At 40.5% G+C, this 20,126-nt stretch overlaps 1 protein-coding gene across 1 annotated transcript in view; it reads right to left on the bottom strand.

Annotated features, from left to right (window-relative positions):
* The window catches only part of LOC124483375 (heterogeneous nuclear ribonucleoprotein L-like), a 72,123-nt gene extending 61,598 nt beyond the window's left edge, over positions 1-10,525 (bottom strand). The window contains exon 1 of the mRNA XM_047043796.1: positions 9,798-10,525. Coding sequence (XP_046899752.1) covers positions 9,798-10,010 — 213 coding nt within the window. The 5' untranslated portion in view covers positions 10,011-10,525. The remainder of the gene's footprint in view (positions 1-9,797) is intronic.
* Between the last annotated feature and the right edge of the window lie 9,601 nt (positions 10,526-20,126).

Genomic DNA, 20,126 nt, shown 5'->3' with positions numbered 1-20,126 from the left:
TCTCTGATTACATAAGATGTCAAATAATTAAAGTTGCAGGAACAGGAAGGAACGGCCCTCCGTCAAGATCTCAGATGTCGGAGCAGGTTGGAGTAGAATTAACACCCTGCAGCGCTACGGCGGCTAAGTAGGGCATCCTGGGAGCCCTGCCTGCCACGCAGCCTGCCTCCCGTCTTCTTAAGAACTGCCGTCGGGGGAGGGGGGAGCAGCCTTTCAAGCTTTGCTCGACTCCCTCTGAAGATGATGGCGAGACCACAGTGGTGTAGTTAAAGCCCCCCCACCCACACCCCTCCTGCTCGACCCAATGCTATCTTTAACTTTGCCACACACCTCCTTACACCCCTATCCCTCCTCCTCTTCTTCTTGTCAGCTGCAGTCTCAACATCAAATTTGTATGCACAGACGGGTCAACGGAGCTCATATGAAGACTGCTGCCTGGCCTTGCTCAGTTGGGGATGTAGGCAGAAGTGTGTGATTTAAGAAAGTCTACCAGTCTGTTGACTTTTATACATTTGGAGATTCATTAAATATTGTAACAGACATCCCACAATGCCAAAACATTCGCATGTGCTACAACTCTTGCCTCTTTTTTCTGAGGGAACTGTTCAACTAGACTTCCTTGGTTCTGTACATGTAAGGACTTTATTTTTTATTAGATTAGATTATTTCATGGGTTGTCATTCACAAGGAACGCATCAGAATCTGAATAAAGTTCAAAGAATCTGAATAACTTTGAACCATTCTATAGAATGTTTGCACCTGGTTGTTACACACGTCTCTGACACTTCTCTGACTACCGGTCCATCAGCACCGGATCTCCTCAGGGCTGCGTCCTTTCCCCACTGCTCTTCTCCCTGTGTTGTAACTTTTGTCATGACCCCGGCCTAGGCCAGACCGGGTTCTAATCTGTTTCTTCCAGGTCCAGTCATCCATTCCACTTCTTCACTCCCTCCCGGTAACTCAACTCACCTGCGGCTCATTCCCTTATCAACACCACAGCTCTTAAACCCCGGATTGTCACCCACTACTCGCCAGTTTGTTGAATCACCGACCCCACGTCTGTATTCCTGGCTTTCTGTGTTTTTGTGACAAGACTACGCCTGTTTTTGTGCTGACCTTGTTTCTGTCTCAACCAGATCACCGCTTCCAGTCCTCCTACCGGTACCCCACTCCACCATCCACCAGTTACCCTCAACCGTCCTCCCCATCCCTCTCTCAAATAAAATCTGCGCACACCCAGAACCTTGTGTGTCGTGCGTTTGGGTCCTCAGTACAGTCGTGACAACTTTAATGGATTACAAAGTTAATGTTTTAGTTAATTTATTGAGCTGTATCTAAAGTTATTTACATATGTAATGATATTACAATTTGTATGTTGATGATTGAGAGAACTACATCCATATTGTTGTATTGGTTAATATTGAATTACGCCTTTGACTGCAAGTTCCGAATGCCTTGCGACAGGAAGTGGCTAGAACGCGCCAGTTATGTTCAGATGACAAGTGAATAACCTGACTTTTCCGTTAAATGTAACGTGAACAAGTATTGTTACTAAAAGAAGCTTCATTTGAAACCTAACGTCCCGAGTCATTACTTTTGAAGATAGTTAATCTATATTTTGGTGCCGAAAAACGGGAAAAGTATGAGCCGCAACGAAGATCGTAGGGATGAAGCGGCTGAAATGGCTGAGGAAAACATCGGCATGAAGCAGAAAGAATGATATGAAAGCGGGGTACCATTCGAGGTGCCACAACACGGATTTTGAATCAGATTGACGTGGAAATAACCCAGTCAAATGCAGATACCGACCACTTGAGTACATTGTTGGAATTGCTATCAGCTAAGGAAGACAGCTTGCTTGAACTTGATCGTGGAATTGAACAGTTAACGCCATTGGACAGATTGGAGGTGGAGATTGCAAACACGGAGGATTACAAAGAGCGCGTTATCCTACTGAAGAGCCGTGCACAAAGAATGATAAAGAAAACACAGGACCTCAATACACTACAAGCACGGGTGAGTGACGCTAACTCAAACAGATCACAGACACAATCAGTAAGGCTACCAAAGCTGATTATTGACCAATTCTATGGAGATGTCAGTATGTGGCAGGAGTTTTGGAGCCAGTATGAGACCGCTATTCACAACAATGATTCACTGTGTAAGCAAGAGAAGTTTACCTATCTGAAAACATATCTCGCTGGACCAGCTGCAGAAGCAGTAGCAGGACTGATAACAGACAGCAACTACGATGATGCAATCGCTCTGCTCAAGAGAAGATTTGGAAGGAAAGATCTTGTGGTTAGTGCTCAGCTGCTGAATCTCACTCCTGTGAATAAATCCTCTGACCTAAATGCATTGAGGCAGCTATATGATGAATGTGAAAGTATAGTGTAGTATCAGAAATCTATGGAAGCCTATAATGCCCAATCTTACTGCAGATGATTCCACAGGACATAGCTCTTGACTATAGTTGTCAAATGGGAGTAGGCCTAGTTGAGGAATGGGAAGTAGCTGAGATCGTCAGTTTCCTACAGAAGGAGATTCAGAGCAGGGAGAGAGAGGCACAAATGACAAGATCATGCAACCAATAGAAAGAGAGCAAACCATGGAATGAGTCATGCTCCTCAGATGAAATGAAATCAAAAAGACCCAACATGCCATCTGCTGCGGCACTGCATACAGCCAGCCAGAAGGAACAAAACTGTCTATTCTGTGACAGTGCAGCCCAAAAATCTGAAAACTGCCCTGACCACAATGTTGTTACACGCAAGGAAAAACTGAAGAAAATGGGAAGATGCTTTGTATGTCAGGAACAGAAACACATAGCAAAATTCTGTAAAGTCAAAGATGTATCATGTGCAACATGTAGAAGCAGACATCATCAGAGATGCCAACTCTCACGGTTTCACCGTGTGACACTCATTTCAACCATTTCTCACGCTCTCACGTCATACCTTGTGTATTTCACGCTGAAAAGGCAACGCCAAACAAGTAGCCAAGCTAACATTGTAAACAGTAACGGACGACGCGCAGGTTAACGGAGTGAAGCAACAGAAAGGGATTTATTTGCCATGAAAGTTTGCACAGACAAGGAATTTGCTTTGGCAGGAAGGTGCATACAATAAACATATAGGAATCCTTAATTTAGATATGGTCTAACTATACTAAGGATACATAAACTAGCAATACTAAGTGGAATACAATGTAAATAAAATATTAGTGCTGTCAAACGATTAAAATGTTTAATCGCATTAATGTCATAGTTAACTCGCGATTAATCACAATTAATCGCACATTTTTATCTATTCTAAATGTCCCTTGATTTCTTTTTGTCCCATTCTTTTTTCAAATTGTAATGCTCTTATCAACATGGAAAAGTGGTTCGGATTGCTTCGTGCAAATATTTTTTGTTATTGAAAACAACATTGCAATCGCCTGGCTTTGACGAGGGGGCGGAGAATTCGCATCATCTGTGTGCTTGGCCATCAAGTGGTATTTCAGACTGGACGTGCTGCGATGATAGCTCAGTTTACAACGACAAAACACACAGATCACTTTGGTCTTGTCAATGGAACCATTTGGCAACTTTTTAAAAGTAAACTTTCCATTCAGAATCTTATTGGCATCCATTTCGGCGTCTCGCGCTCGCCATCAACTCAAAACGTAACGTTAACCTACTACCAGAGAATGTCTCATATCCGTAAACGGGCTCTGCTACTACGCTTTAGCCGGATCGCAAGCCAAACAAGTGTGTGGCGTGCCTGTTGTTTTGTTTCCGGTCTAGCTAGATCCGGTGTGGTGCTGTAGTTTTTCTAACTTCGGTAGTTGTTGCAACAGCATGTGAAAAAAAACTACAAAGTTTGCTAGGCCAAAAAGAGCGTTAATCGTGCGATAAAAAAATTGACGCCGTTAATTTGGGTTTGCGTTAACGCCGTTAATAACGCGTTAAACTGACAGCACTATAAAATATACAATAAAATAAAATATAAGTTGCCATAAAATATAAGTTGCCAATTTACAGTATAAAATACAATATAAAATACAAAAAAGCACCTAGCTACCGCGGCTGCCTTCGTCGGCACCATCTTGATGACCAACATTGACGCGCAAACAGCCGTGTAAACTCGTCTTGGGGGGGTGAAGCTCGCGAATCCTCGCCTCGGGGGGGGTGGGGGGTGGGGGGGGGGGGGGGGACAAATATCTCATGCCAAGGTTTTTTTAAATGTTGGCAGCCCTGCATCATATTGCTGTGTGTACCGGTAAGAGGAGTGAGGTGCAGCCCACTACTGTTTATACAGATGCTGTTGTTTCCTCAGTAACTCCCCATTCAGTGGAGATGAAACCAAATGGACAGAACAGTGTGTTGCTACAAACGGCAAAGGCATGAGTTGAAGGCCCGTTGGGCAGGAAGATAGCTCGTTGCTTACTAGATGGAGTTTGTCAGAGAAGCTTCATACATGAAAACCTTGTGAAGGGCTTGAAGCTGCTTTAGAGAGCACCTTTGGATGGTCTGTGCAGGGACCCATGTCCATGTCAAGTGTCGCCGAGGCAACCTGCATGTTCATCCCACTTGATGAAGACACACTAGTCTCCAAAAAACTGCATGCATTCTGGGAGTTTGAGTCTCTGGGTATTGTAAGCGAGAAAACACAGAACCCAGAGGGAAACGAGGCTCTACAGAGGTTAGAGGAAACAACCACCTTCAAAGATGGGCGATACCACGTGGAGTTGCCATGGAAATGAGAAATTTCAGAACTCCAAGACAACTATAGAATCACCAAGAAACGGTTTGAAGGTCTGAAGAGAAGACTGAAGAACGATGTGACGTTGTACAGCAGATACAATGAAGTAGTAAAGGACTACTTACAACAGGATATGGCAGAGGAAGTACCCAAGGACAACACATCAAGCGCAGACAACCTAAAATACTTCTTACCTCACCATGCAGTACTCTGAGAAGATAAGGTGACGACAAAACTGAGAGTAGTGTTTGATGCCTCGTCCAATGAAGATGGCTGTCCATCCCTCAATGACTACTCACAGGACCGAACCTGAATCCGGATCTGCTCAGCATTTTGATAAAGTTCAGACTACATGAGATCGCATTAATGGCAGACATCTTTCCTGCAGATATCCCTAGCAGAGAGAGACAAAGACGCTGTGAGATTTCTGTGGCTCACAGGCCCACCAAGGGTATAAATTGAAGAAGAGCTGCGTGTGCTGAGGATGAAAAGAGTGGTATTTGGAGCTTCCCCAAGTTATCCGTTTTTATCTTTAGCAAAAACAAATCGCACAGAATTTTCCTGGTGGTAATAAAGTACAGTGGGAGCTTTAAACATTGTCATATTGACTCAATGTCTATGTTTATCTTGGACACACAAGATACTCTATTATATTGTGTTTTGGTACATTTGAGACTTGGTGCATCTCTGAGGTTTGGCTAGTTCTATTTGTTTTTTGAGACAAAATAGTTTTTTTTTGACAGTGGTCAATGTTGAGGCTTTCACTAGGAACAGTCACTCAATGAAAAACAAGAAGAAAACCAGACAGGTTTTAGACAGCAAGAAGGAGAGAGCAAGAGATGAGGAGAGTAGTGAAAGAAGAGTGATATAAGAGAGGGATGAGGGGAAGGTGGAGACATTTTTTATGTTCAGGGCCCTGACTGGGTGTAATTTATAAGCTCTTTAGTGACTCCTGATAAAATCAACACAGTGGAAATCTGCCCAATAGCTTGTCAGCAGGAGAAAGAAAGAATAAGAAACAAATATGGAATAACGGAGGAGGATGGAAACATAGGGAGGAGACAATAATGAAACACTACTCAGATTTGCTTCAAACACCACGAACGGAGGCTTCAGGGCCTCAAAATACAAGCTCAATGAGGGCACAAACAACGACAACAGAAAGATAGCATCAGCTGAAGGCTTCCTTTGCTGCATGAGAGTAACAGCCTAAGAAAAAGAACAAACAAAAAAAGCCACAGCAACTTAAGACCTCTTCAGCATCTGTCATAGGTAGCAGTATTTCCTGCGAGGTCAGCAGATGGCATGTCTGACGTGTGCGTAAGGAGGAATTGAAGAGAGTGCCTTTGACATGGGGAAAGGGACATTTTGAGAAAGGATCGAAAACAGCGATTTCAACTCTGGACATGTCTTGAGGCCGGTCTCATACTGAATCTGTCTGGTGCTGGTAAAATGCCAGTCTGCACACTGACCTTCAGTAAGCTATTTTCAAAGTCTAGAAGCATGTAAAGAATATGTTTTTCACCAGGTTCTTGGTTAGACACATACTTCAGATTCTACAGCCTACTTTTAATGGGTTATGATCATTACTTCAGTGTGACTCAGAGCATGTTTTGAGTTTGTTCACATGCTCAGAATTTTGATTTAAGAGAGGTTTGTGGATTATTATCTGTGTCAGATATACAGTATTGTGCTAAAGTCTTAGGTACAAGAAAAGTTTTAAGAAAAGTAAAAAAAAATTGAAAAAAAGAAATAATTAAATGAAAAGACTAAAAAAAATAGTAAATAAATTGCTCTTTTTAACTGCCGCAGAAATACAGAAGACTAAAAATATTATATAAGGCAACATTTGTGTAAAGAATTCTGCACAGCACTGTACATATATACATACATTACATATTTTTGCTCTCAAAGACAATCCCAGCTTTTCAAACAAGACTAGAGAAGTTGGCACCCTTGGATCCACACTACATCTCATTTCTCAGACGCACACATTAGCAATTCAAAATCAATAGCTCATTTCTTAGTGCGGTTGCCGTGGAGTTATCTCCAAGCGAACGGCTGGGCTCTGCAGCCTGTGGCACCATCGAGGGACCTCCACATCTAGTGACTCACTCTCCACCCCATCTGCCTCGGATCTTGGAGTAGGCCTACATTCCAAACCGGGCACAGATGTTTGTCAGCATTGTTACGGGGCAGCACGATGCCGACCAGGCATTACCGGGTGACATGGCGGGACTAACGCTCTTTTGCATGCAAACCCCTTCCCTCCCCCCAGGGCCGCCCATAGAAATGGCTGGGCCCCTGAAAAGGTCCAGTAAAAGGTCTTTACTTATATTAACGCATGCACATGTGTGCTCTCTCTCTCCTACATAAAACATATGTAAACTGAGAGAGACTTACTCAGTGATGGGAGCTACATTATAGCAAAATAAATAAATCTTTAAAACGTAAACATAAAGTTTAATCAATATAACTGAGAGGCCTTAACAACTTGTGTGGTGCCGGGCCAGACACAAACATAAAAATAACAATTTGACACACTGAGATCTGCTACACTCACACCACATTTTCTACTATAAAATACAATTTACCTGCCTTCATCTTTGCCTATTATTCAGCCATCTTCCTTGTCTTTCTGGATGCAAAGTATTTTATAATGTATTTGAATGTCATTTTTATGATTTTGATTTTACTTAAGGACCTTTCTCCTCCTGCCACAGTTAAGTGGTTAATGTAAAGTGCAGAATATCCTCAGAGCAATGCAGAACATGCACTTTCTCAATGTCAGCTTTGCTTAAATTAGCTTCCTCTTGGCTAGCATCGTGGCTCTGCTCATCTCTGCAGCCTGGCTGGGAGCATCTTTCGAAATTGACTGGAATTTTTTTTAAATTACTTTTATTTGGGGTTAATAGCCTTGCTAGCTCTCTCCTTTTTTGCTCTTTTCTTTTCTGATATGCCAATTTCTGAACAGGTCCTGTCATAGCAACGAAATGCAGTCTACTCTGACATTAGTATTAGCTTAACCTTAGATCAATAAATGACATTGCTAAACAAAAAACGACTCATACCATTTTTAGGAGAATTGGGGGTGAGGGGGTTCATTATGAAACAGGCTAAATTTTATTAAAGCAACAATACAATGTTTGCTTTTTTTAAGTAATGGTGAGTATTTTAGTTCAAAATAAAATTGGTTATAATTTCTTAAAATGTTTAGGACGAACATGATTATTGCTGGCATCATGGCTGGGGCCCCACCACCGCTGGGCCCCAAAAAGCTTTCCCCCTTTTGGGCGGCCCTGCCTCCCCCAGGCATTCCCGGCCTCCCCGAACTATCTCACTATATCAAACATACCCACCCACTGCGAGGGGAACGGTGTGGTTAGATGTGATTATTTTGCCAGGATCCTGACACCTAGGTTTGTTCTACATGCTTGCTTAAGGTGCTGAAGACCCCTTCCGAGAGGACAATGTCACACAAGTCTGTGGAGATACTGTTTTAAAGAGAACTGCAAAACCTAAACAATGATCATTTCCTCTTCCTCTTGGCAAGAAAAAGGTATGAGTGTACAACTGAAGGCTGGTACCTTACACTGGGGGTATCATAAGTCTGTGCTAAAGGTTGTTAACTGGTTGCATGTGGGTGATTAATTCAAATATGGTCCAGGTTGTCCAAGTCATTTCGCCTCAATTTCACTAAGTTATCAAAGTGAGGCAGAAGGGATCTGGGTTGCTCCGAAGCAATATCCATGCAGGCTTGACAACATCCAACGGTTTTGCCCGTTGGTCAGCGTTGAGGCTGCAATGCAACAATCCACAGCAATATAGGCTACGTGTGTGGCTGTTTTTTTTCCCAACGTGCCTCTAAGGACGGCAAACTTAAGACGAGTTGTTACATGGATGGTGTTTTTCTTTTTCATCTAATGAGACAGATAAGCAGACAGTACACTACCGAGTTCCTTTGCCACTCTGTATTCAAACGATTACATTTCTCTGGCAGCTTTCTGCGGGAATGCACCTAATGCAAACCATTGTGCGCGCTGTGCGATTTGGAATCCTGAACAGGCACAACCGCATTTCTCATTTCTGGACTCTACTGGAGATCTACATATAGAAGGGTTTCTGAATCTACTCTCAGCATGTTTAAAACAACACGGTGTGTTCATGCTTTGTAAATGTCAATGCAAACACCCATAAATATTTATGAACAACGCGCTATGGGAGAAATCCTATTCGTTACCGTGGTGTGGGGACATTACAGAAGCCTATTTTTTTCCTTTCATTTATGATTGTGTATAAGAAAAAGGCAAGAGTCCGCTAGTACCATTTTAAAACATAACAAACATTCAAATACGTATTTTAAGGCCTTCACCACACAGTCTAAATTTAGACACCGTTCTTCAAGGGACGAGTGATTCATCAAACGATGAATGATGGTTGTATGGGCAGCATAGATTCAGACAAAATAGATTTCAAGCCGCCAGACTGTCGGGGACACTAATGTGAAATCTAATTATGTATAACAAAGTTAAATATCAGTCTTCAGTCTGTTTCGAACTCCAAGTCCTGTGTTTTGGGAAACACTACACTGTAGCCAATACAAAACGGAGGAAGCATATGTGCCTATACACTTTTTTTTTTTAACAATATGGCAAATTGAAAAGGCTGTCAACCGTTTCTTGAAAGTACGAAATGGCAGTTTAATTTGTCAAAGCAATGAAGAAGGGACGATTCTGATGCAAGACGTAATGCGTTGCATGAAAGTTCTCGCTGTTCACTTTTAAATAGCAGTGTAGCTCAAATTGCCAAATAAGTTATACAATCATCTTCTTATAAACATGTTTGCATTTACAACAAACAACATCCATTGGCGGGCTATTTATGTGTGTAATTAAGGCACATGCATTTGTCAATCTTAGTTTTATAGGGTACGCACTTCAGTGATTTAATTGTAGACTAATTGATGCAAAAATGTAAAAACTATGCCACCCCCCCTCCAACCCCGAAAAATAAAACTAACACTAGAAAACTGATTTCTGAAAAACTACCCACCTTTCTTCCAGATACATAATTGGATGCCGACCACCGGGCCCGGTTTTCTCCGCCAGACCCGGTTGCATCCTCTTCGTCTCCTAGCAGCCCGGCGGAAGCTGAATCCGAGTCTTCCCCCTCCTCCAAATCCTCTCCTTCCTCAACATCCATCGTCTTGAGACGCTTAGGTGCCCTTTCGTATTCTCCTTCCTCATATTCCTCAATGAGAGACATCGTCGATCGGTTTTAGTTCAAGACGTTAAATAAACGGCTGCGCTGCAAAATGTAATCATCAAAATGCTCGGAAAAAGTTGCATGTGGTCTCCGAGAGGATGTCGAACCAGCTAACCAGAATACTGAAAGCTGTGCGCATTGACGGTATAATGTCACCCACCAATACGCCCCCTTGTGCGCGCACCTTTTCGCTCATTTGTTCACACTGCATCTTTAAAAGGATTCACGTCAGGATTGTTTTTAATTGGACAATCTTTTGCTCTTCTTTTCGATACAGTTGTTGATTGGCTATAGATATGCATGTGAAGCGCTAAACAAGGTTAGGCTACTGCACATCTGCACTTCAATTGTTAAGATTGGCTGTTGTTTGACCTATTGATATGTTTTACAATCTTTTTTTAGGCTATCTTTAAGATATAGCCCAAGAAAGCTAACAGAAGGGTTTAAAAGCTAGTCTACAAAAAAAGCTACATGAGCAGCTTGCCACAGGAGTCTGCGGTGTAATTGATAGGCTTCTGTTAAACTGCATTTTTACAACACGCATGCTGTATAGACCAATTATCACCCTACATCACACAACTGTCAAGCAGGCTCAACTGCGCATGTGGGTTGCAAAAGACAAACTTCTCCCCGTTCTATTACTCTTGGAGTGTCGTTCAGGTCATCATATATCTCTGGCCACTGGATTGCAGGGCTTGATATTAACTTTTTGAGGCTCTTGGCCTTTGGACAAATACATTTACGTTCACTTGTCTATGCACAAAAGTCACTTGACCCCGATACCCTTAAATAGCCTGTCCAAGTGATCGGGCAAAACTAACCTGGCTGACGGAGGTCTTTTTCTCAGGCAAATGACGAATGAAACAGACAGGTTAAAGAAATCCGAGAAATCTTCACCAGACTCGTATCTACATTAGGCAGTCCTCCCTGACGTTTCTGGTGTAGAATGGAGTGAAATACAACATTGTGCACACTGCCAGTGAGCGAGTCTGACTGAGGCTAACTTCAAAACAGTGTAAATGGGATGTAGTCTCACTCAGATTGCCAGTTTAAACAAATCAGAAAAATAATCGGACCAGCTGACTAAAAGCAGAATTCCCATATCTCTTGAAAGCTGCCCTGCTCGACTTTTAAAATGTAGAATTGACTGTAAAAGTGTAAAATTATGAACTTTGTGACATGACGTGAAGACATGGTTGCCGCTCGACTATGCGGTCTGTACCGGGCGAAATTCTCACTCAAATTTCAAGACTTTCGTGACCCAAATCAAAATTCTGATGCGACAGATCATTGGGTAATCGCTTTCTCTCCTAAAGGCATGTCCTCCTCGACGCTTTTGGTCTTTTTAAATCTAACTATTTGTATTATCCGTGTGGTCCTTTTGCCATTTAAAATGCTATCCTTTCCCGGTTTTCTGCAGCCACAGTGCGCGCGCATCCCGATTGTTTACAAACAAATAATTGGTCTATACACACGCAACCTACATAGGCTAAACTAAGCTACAGGGATGATATCATCTCGAGCAGCACATTCAGGTTACAGCACTGCAACGTCCTGAAAATTAAGGTTTGTTTAGGTCTGATTTTATAAAAAATAAACAACAAAACTATCTTTTAGCCTTTTAGCTGTCTCCAAAACATCGTCAATTCCTGCAAGAATTGAGAGATTTGGTGTATTTATTTTCAGATAGCTTCTGTTATCCTACTGTTTTATTTTAAATAGTGTACAGGGGTCGGCAACAGGCGGCCCGCGGGCCAATTGTGGCCCGCCAGCGATTTTATTTGGCCCGTCAAAATATTTCCAATGATATATTTTTTATAACGTTTTTTTCCCCGTCGACTTTTATTTTGAAACCGGAAACTGGGTATGGTGTCATTAGATGTTGTCGACTTCATGCAGCGCCGGCGTCGCCTGCAGCCCGGTTGACTTGAAGTAACCAATGGCATTCTCAGCTTCAAGGCAGCCGGCTGTCGGCGCTGCCGTCGCTGCATGAAGTCGAATACACTTATTGACTTTTCTGAAGTATTTTTTCGCCATGTCATCGCTACCATATGATCGCTACACCTCACGGCTGACAGATCGCCTGATGTGAAAGCACAGTTATGGTTAGTAATCATGGGCAGCGCTCTCTATGGCAGCGCTAGGAAGGGGCTAGCAGGTGCTTCAGCACCCCCAAGAAAGACCAAAGCACCCCGATAGCACCCCCCACGACATTGCTTATTAATTTATAGTTTCAGGCCCGGAATGGCCATCGGGAGAATAGGGAGAATTCACGGTGGGCCGCTTTGCCCGCTTATAAATTGGGCCAGAAGATCGCCTGCTTTCTCTTTGTTTTTTTCACACACCGAATAACAGGATATGCCTTAAGTTTGTTAAGTTACTGTGTGACTGAAAAGTAAGCTAATAGGCTACATTGTGTTTTAATCTAATTAAGCGCATGATCAGACCGTGCATTAAAAAGTGCAGTTCAGTTGTCGCGCATGTTTCTCAAACACAAACCATAATTTATTGTTGTGGAGGGAGTTAGCTAGATTAAGCTGAAGCGAAAAAAATAAAATGGAAGGGATAAGATCCCAGGAGGAACTGAAAAAGCCAGGTAAAAAATTAAATTTTTGCTCGCATTAATGTGAAGTTCCGATTTCACCTCACATTAAAACCTTGACTAGGTCCTAGTAATCCTATTCTCACTTGATGACAGTATTTATGTGCACCAACGATGACGACCCACCACGTTGGGATGACAGTGACGACCATGTTGATACAGTTCGTTAACAGACCACCAATGGGCTCATGCACATGGTTTATTATCGTTAGCTATTTGTAGTAGACCTACCCATTCTCCATATAGGCCTAGTTGTTGCGAGTGCACGTATCGCAAGGGCACCTATCGCAGCGTCTAAATAGGCAGTAACCCAGACTCTGGCCCGCCGTCTAGTGGCGAGGAAAAATACTGGCCCGTGGCCCAAGTTACTTGCCGACCCCTGGTGTACAGTATTATGCTTATATGGCCAAGAGCGTATACTGTACCGTACCTGTACTTGCATGTGTAAATGTATTTGCAAATCAACAAAGTACGTACCCAGACAATTGTTGCTTGGATTTCATGTTCATACTGTGCGTAGTGGAAACTGGAAAAGTCAATTTCCATGACCATTTAAAATGCTAAAAGAAAAGAATGTGATGTGTCAGAATAAAAGTTCAAACTCCTCACTAACAACACATGCCACAATAAAATGGTTAAATTTTCGGTGAACATTCTGAGAAAAACTAAATCTTTGAAGGGTAAGTGATTCACTTGTTCTCATACTGTTCATTGCATTTCAATTTGGCATTATTTATTTTGACTATTTCTGCAAATTTGTTGTCGTTGCCGTTTTTCTAGGTGCGAAGAGCTGTACCTAAAAGTTAGTCAAAGAACATAGATTTTTTTTACATTATGAAAATAATTGGTTTGAAACATAAGTTGGCCTTCAGCTGTGTAAAGTTCTGTGACAAATAATCAAGGAGGAGAAAAAAAAGAATTGACAAGGAAATATTCAGATACCAGTTGATTTTTGATTAATACAACCTTATTTGCTGACTCTTTACTCCCTACCTTGCAATACGGCAGCTTTCTCCCAGAATGAGAACTGTCAGAGAAAGCGGAGCTCTGAAAGAGAGGGAGCTGTGAAATCCTGCTTGTGTAGCGCCGGTCGGGCATAAATCATTTCATCTGAGATAAAAAGACGAGGCAGGATAGATTGAATAATCTGCAAGTTAGAGACTGCTCATCTAACAACTCCCTTCTCATAATGGACCCGGGCAGAAATGTGTCTGGATGGCCTCCAAACATGGTTACTACAAGGCCTTTGTTTCAATGTAGACTTTTTCATCCATGTCACTATGGCTGACAAGAGGTCACTTTTGTTCAAAGGCAGGTCTACTTTCTTCCCTAGCATCACCAGAATTGTTTTATTCAATTTAACAGACTATGCATTCCTGCTCCCTCAACAGAGATACTGTACATTGCGTCAAATAACCTAGTCAACATGCAACAGCATGTGCGATGGATTCTGAGGTAAACAAAACAAGATTTTGTCTGGCTTGTACACTATTAATAATGTTTACCATTTCACACATTCTTTATTTAGCGGACACTTTTATCCCTAGCTACATTCAGAGTGCAATTTAGTAAATACAGCAAATAATCTGACCAGAAGTGTACAGTTCTAGTTAATCCTGGACCAGAAGCGCACAGCTCTATACTTTTTGTTTGCCATGACACAGTGCCGCAGATGTTTAGTAGCATAAAAATGGTTAGTTCTAGTTTCTATACAAACAGCTACTAATGCCATCATCTCTAGTCATGGCTATGCTTTTTCACCAATTCTGGTGAAAAAACATTTTTCAACCATTCTGAATTCAAAGTTGATGGCAGGAGGTGAATTGCAAATACGTGGTTTTAAGTTGCCCTTCATAGAAATGTTTCTGAAACTTTGTCAGTTTATACCAATATGGGTTGCCTTTTGTGTATCATCTTATAAGATTTGACTTAAACTTCTCTTGAATGTCTGTATTGGAATGTTTCAGATGGTATTCAGCTGCGCTTCAAGCTGCTGATTTTGAATAATACTATAAAGCTCAAAGGTTTGCTTTGCTTGATTGAACATAAGTTTCCCTGACAAAGTGTAACTGATTATTTTGAAAGTTTAACGTATATATATATTAGAAATTATCTCAACATATTTCACCATGTTTCATAGTTCAGCAAAGTACTGTGCACTAAATGGAAAGTTAGTGTCTGATTATTTAAAAACATACTGCAAAAATTAAAGCTTTATTCCATCCAAATTATTCACAATTGCTACTAGCTTCTGATTTAAGATGACAAAACAATCTAATTTTCCTAATCCAATCAAATCTAACATTCCACTCTTTCACTTAAGATATCTCTCTCACATACACCTCATGATTTATACATTTTTCAAGAAACATAAAATTGGTTTCTACTGTAACTGCTGTGAGCTGGAAAATATTTTGCAGCAGCGCAAAGTTCAGGACACATGTTCCATTGTGAGCATTAATCATAGCGCATGACTGACATAATCAAATAAGAAGAAATGTAAGCCAATGACGTGACAATGTCTAAGGTAAGGTGTCTCATCATCGTGTGTTGGGATTGTCAACACCTTTTTGTCAAGACTTCTTGTCAAGAAAGCCGAAATACTGTGTGATTTGGGGGTAAAGTTGATCTAGTTCAGGTTTATTAAGATAACTACAGTATTGTTGTGTACATGAAATTTACATGTATTCATTCGTGCATTTAGGTAATTTCATCCACAGCTCATACAAGTACTGTATCTAGGATGTGCAGGAGATAATCAAGGACCAAAAGTGCATAGTTCTAACATTATTTGGGTGCAAATAAGCACGAGGGGTTCATATCAAACTGCACTGTCATGAAAAATGCAAGTCAAATCAATTCAAAATCTTAGAATCACTGAAAAAATATATAAAAGGCCCATTCAGAGAGAGTGAAAGAGCAAGAAACAGAAAAGATTCATCGAAATTACTTTAACTAATGGTCAAAGCTTGCGGAGAGTTCAGGTAAATCAAATTTCTACGTTTTTACTATTGTTTATGGCAATTTTATGGTTTATGGTTTTCTTGATTTGGGGATGTTTGTTTACTGTTGTTTTTTAGGCTCTTCAGATTCAAGGTCTCATTTGATGCAGGAATATAATAGAATTGGTATGTTATGCATGCGCGCAGATCGCACTGGGGACGGGGGGGAGATTCCTAGTGACCCCGATCCGTCCCCACCACTCTCCCTACGTAAGGCGACAAGCATGAGTTCATAACTGCACAGCTGATAAGGCGATGTTAACGTGTATTAGCGTGTGTAACGTTGGCCACACAAAAGTACTACAACACTTTTGAAACAAAAAAAAGTGTTTTATGCTTATTTAAAGTATTTTTGGACCCGGTGGTTGTGCTTTTAGGCTTGGCGTCTTCCTGGTTGTCATGGAGATGACGTTAGTAGCCCCAATCGTTTGGCTGCTTAAAATTGAAATGTTTGGCTCGCTCCCTTTCATTAACCTATTGGTTGCGACCAACCATGAAACAAAAAAAGCTCAATGGCATTGCTGTGATTCATATTCACCAAGACAAACTTGACAAACTGGACTGACAGCTTAGCAATATCTTCAGGGAAATGAAAGGAGGAGAGATGTTTTGGGGACCTATTGAGTCTGCTTCTAGAGGGTAAATTTTTTTTTTTTTTTTAAGATCAATTTTGTTTATCATTGGGGAAAAAAACACAAAGACAAAACATACTTGCATAGGGAATTCCGAATATTTAATTTAAAGTGTAAATTCAATTTCACATTTCATGCTATGTAGGCTATACATATTTTTTTAAATGTAAATCTATTGTTTAAGTGTTTATACTTTATACCGTTTACATACACATTGTTATATTTGTAATAATTTAATACTATCCGTCCACTGCAAACACGTATCATATTCTCATGTAGGTTAGTGCATGAGCAGATACTATTTGAAAAGAAATGCCTGCTTTAAAATAATGTATTGTGACAGTTTGTATGATTTGGTCATTTATTATCACACTAGCATTTAATTATCACGGTAAACAATTACACTGCACTAAACTGCAAGTGTAAATGTAAAGTGAAAATAACAAAACCAGTCAGTATGATGACTTGAGCGAATTTCATTCACGTCTTACTAAAACAGCGGCCACGCAAAAGGGAATGAGGAAACAGTTTCCTCTACCTCAAAATACAATACGGGTCACGTGAAAAAAGGATCCAAAGACTCGTAGAACAACCGAGTCGGGAAAAGAACGAATCGTTCCTCTAGCTACCAGCACAGTAGCCTGGCTCTAACCTCCTACGTATTTTCGCCTGTGATAGTCCTTTTGAAGTTAAAGCCGGAGCAAGAACATTCCTTGCTGAGTTTTGTTGGTGGCCATGATGTTGTGGCCCTCCTCCCCACGGGGTTCGGGAAAAGTTAGATTTTCCAGCTACGGCAGCTAGCTCAGTTACAGTAGTGGTGAAGGAGTTGGCTAAGGCGAACGCTTGCGATGGGTTATGGCAAATCAGAGTGGCTCTGGGCAGATCCAATAGTTTTAAACTTCAACAGAGGACCCGCCTTCAAGGAAGTTAACGTTTGTCAATGGAGCGATCCCAGACCCTCTGTACAAATGAAATGTACGAGGGTCTGGTTAGGACCAGGCTACCAGCACAGAGCCTATGCAGGTAACGTGAAAAATGATCCAAAGAATCGTAAAAAGACCGAGTCGGGAAATGAACGAATCGTTCCTCTAGCTACCAGTACAGAGCCTATGCAGGTCACGTGAAAAATGATCCAAAGACTCGTAGAAAGACTGAGTCGGGAAATGAACGAATCGTTCCTCTAGCTACTAGTACTGAGCCAATGCAGGTCACGTGAAAAATTATCCAAAGACTTGTACCCGAAGACTGAGTCGGGAAATGAACAAATCATTTCTGTTTACTTGGACGAGCCTATGCAACAGTCCCGATGCGCGGTGGTGAAGAAAGTGTTTTGTCCGCCTCTTCATAAACGGAGTGACTAAGTTCAGTTGAGTTCAGGATTTTAATAAGTATTATCAATCTGTAGATTGGGAAAGAAAACCAAACCTCTGACAATAAATGACAACACATCACCAGGCTTAGGTCTCAATCATGTCTCTCTCTGCTCTGAAGGCCGGAGGCTTTTGACATTTTTGTTCAGTGTTTCCTCAATATCTTTGATTTAAGGCTTTAATAATTACATTTACATTTAGTCATTTAGCAGACGCTCTTATCCAGAGCGACTTACAGTAACTACTACAGGGACAATCCCCCCGAGGCAAGTAGGGTGAAGTGCCTTGCCCAAGGACACAACGTCATTTTTGGCTCGGCCGGGAATCGAACTGGCGTGTTCAGATTACCAGCCCGATTCCCTCACCGTTCAGCCACCTGACTCCCAGTAAACTCCCGATAATGTGTCATAATAATGTAGCCTTATGTTTTTGAGTTAAAATGTCTTAATTTGGGGGCATTCCAAATAAACATTAATTCCAAATAAACATTGATTAATATGACTGTGATTAAATCAGCATATATACTTCTGCCACGGGGGTGCCACCCCTCAAAATCTCCTCCCTTACGGAAAGAAAATATATTTACCAATATATGATTTGAAATACATTTTAATATATTATAATGTATTATTTTCCATTACATTGACCAATATATTATATATGGAAATACATGGGATAATATGTTGATGATTAAAATATTATATGTAATATATTGCAATATATTGCAGAATACAGCAATGATTGCCGTTTTCCATATATTGCAATATATGGAGCATGAATATATAATATATGTGGTTATATATCCCAAAATGTATGCAATTATGTATTCAGAAATAACCCCCAGAATATATGTATTTTTATATGGGAAAATGTATGGGTAATATATGTAAAGATATAGTGTCACATGTTTGCTTCATATATGGTAGAATATATTTTAAATATATGTAAAATTATATGGAAAGAGGTATTGTACAATGCATGTGTACATATATGAGAACATGCCCATACAATGTACAGACATATGGTGATATTTACATTTAGTCATTTAGCAGACGATTTCCAGAGTGACTTACAGTAAGTTACAGTAAGTACAAGGACATACCCGAAGGCAAGTAGGGTGAATTGTGTTGCCCAAGGACACGGCTTAATTTTTGCGCCTGGGAATCGAACCGGCAACCTTCTGATTAATAGCCTGATTCCCTAACTGCTCAGCCATCTAGAAGGTATTCTAATAAGGTTGTCAATGGCAGTATTTCAAATGGAATCCCGATTCAAACAGTACCACCTGCTAACTTTTGGGGACTAAATGTGCCCCCAAAAACATAAATACCGTAAGATTTACATTTATTTAGGGGGAAATGGCTTATTCAAAAGAAGTTTGCTGGAAGCAATCATTGTCAGTATATATTTAAAATATTTTTCCATATAATTTCACCTATATTTAAAATATATTCCACAATATATTGAACACATATCTGTACATATATTTTATGTATATCTTTCCATATAATTAGGATTCTCCCGTCAGGAATAGGCTTTAAGGTGACTTCCCCCTGAAGTACCCTGCAAAGTTTCACCTTAATATGAGAAAATATGACTGAATTAGAGCTGTTTGAGCTTGGACCAAATGTGACTATGATTGCCATAGGAGAAACGTCTTATTTTATTATTCAGTAACTGAACATTGCAAAGTCCAGATCTTGGAATGGCTCAATTGGATGACAGGTTGTGCTGGTAAACGAAGGGTTCCAGGTTCAACCTCAGACATAGGTATTATTTATTTTACAAAAAAGTTTCTAGTTTTCTGGGTAATCCCGGTGTAACTATCAATTATGTCAATTTTACTTAATATTTTGCCATTGCTGCTTGCACCTATATTTATTTTTACATATAATTAAAATATATTCTACCATATATTAAACATACATGTGACACTATATCTTTACATATATTACCAATACATTTTCCCATATAAATCGGAATACATTATGGTGGTAGATATAAAATTGCATATATTTTGGGATTTATAAACATATATTATATATTCATGTTGAATATGTTGCAATGTATTGTACAATATAAATATTAAATCCCAAATATGGACATATATTGCCTAATATATCACATGATATTTTCCAATTACTGCAATATATTTTCCTTCCGTAAGGGTCCATCCCACAAAGGAATGCTCATCTCATTATTATACACAGCCACGTTGGGGAAATAGAATAAAGAAAAACCTTGCTGTTTCCCATCCTATTTCTGCTCTACTGTACTACCTCAACTCTAGATCACGTCAACCAACTCCATGTAATGGTTCACTTTAGCTCCCTATACCATTACATTACATTTACATTTAGTCATTTAGCAGACGCTCTTATCCATTGGAATTTTTTTTTCTTCTGGTAACAGGTTAACAGGTCATGTCTCCATACTTCAGGTTACATTTTCAATAGAACAATGTTCTGGTAAATGTACTAGGTCACACACACGTCCTGGTATGAATGAAG

Source organism: Hypomesus transpacificus, chromosome 21 (assembly GCF_021917145.1).
Source record: "Hypomesus transpacificus isolate Combined female chromosome 21, fHypTra1, whole genome shotgun sequence".
Classification (NCBI taxonomy): domain Eukaryota; kingdom Metazoa; phylum Chordata; class Actinopteri; order Osmeriformes; family Osmeridae; genus Hypomesus; species Hypomesus transpacificus.
Note: the sequence above shows the minus strand (reverse complement) of the source record. Positions and strands in the feature narration are given on the sequence as shown.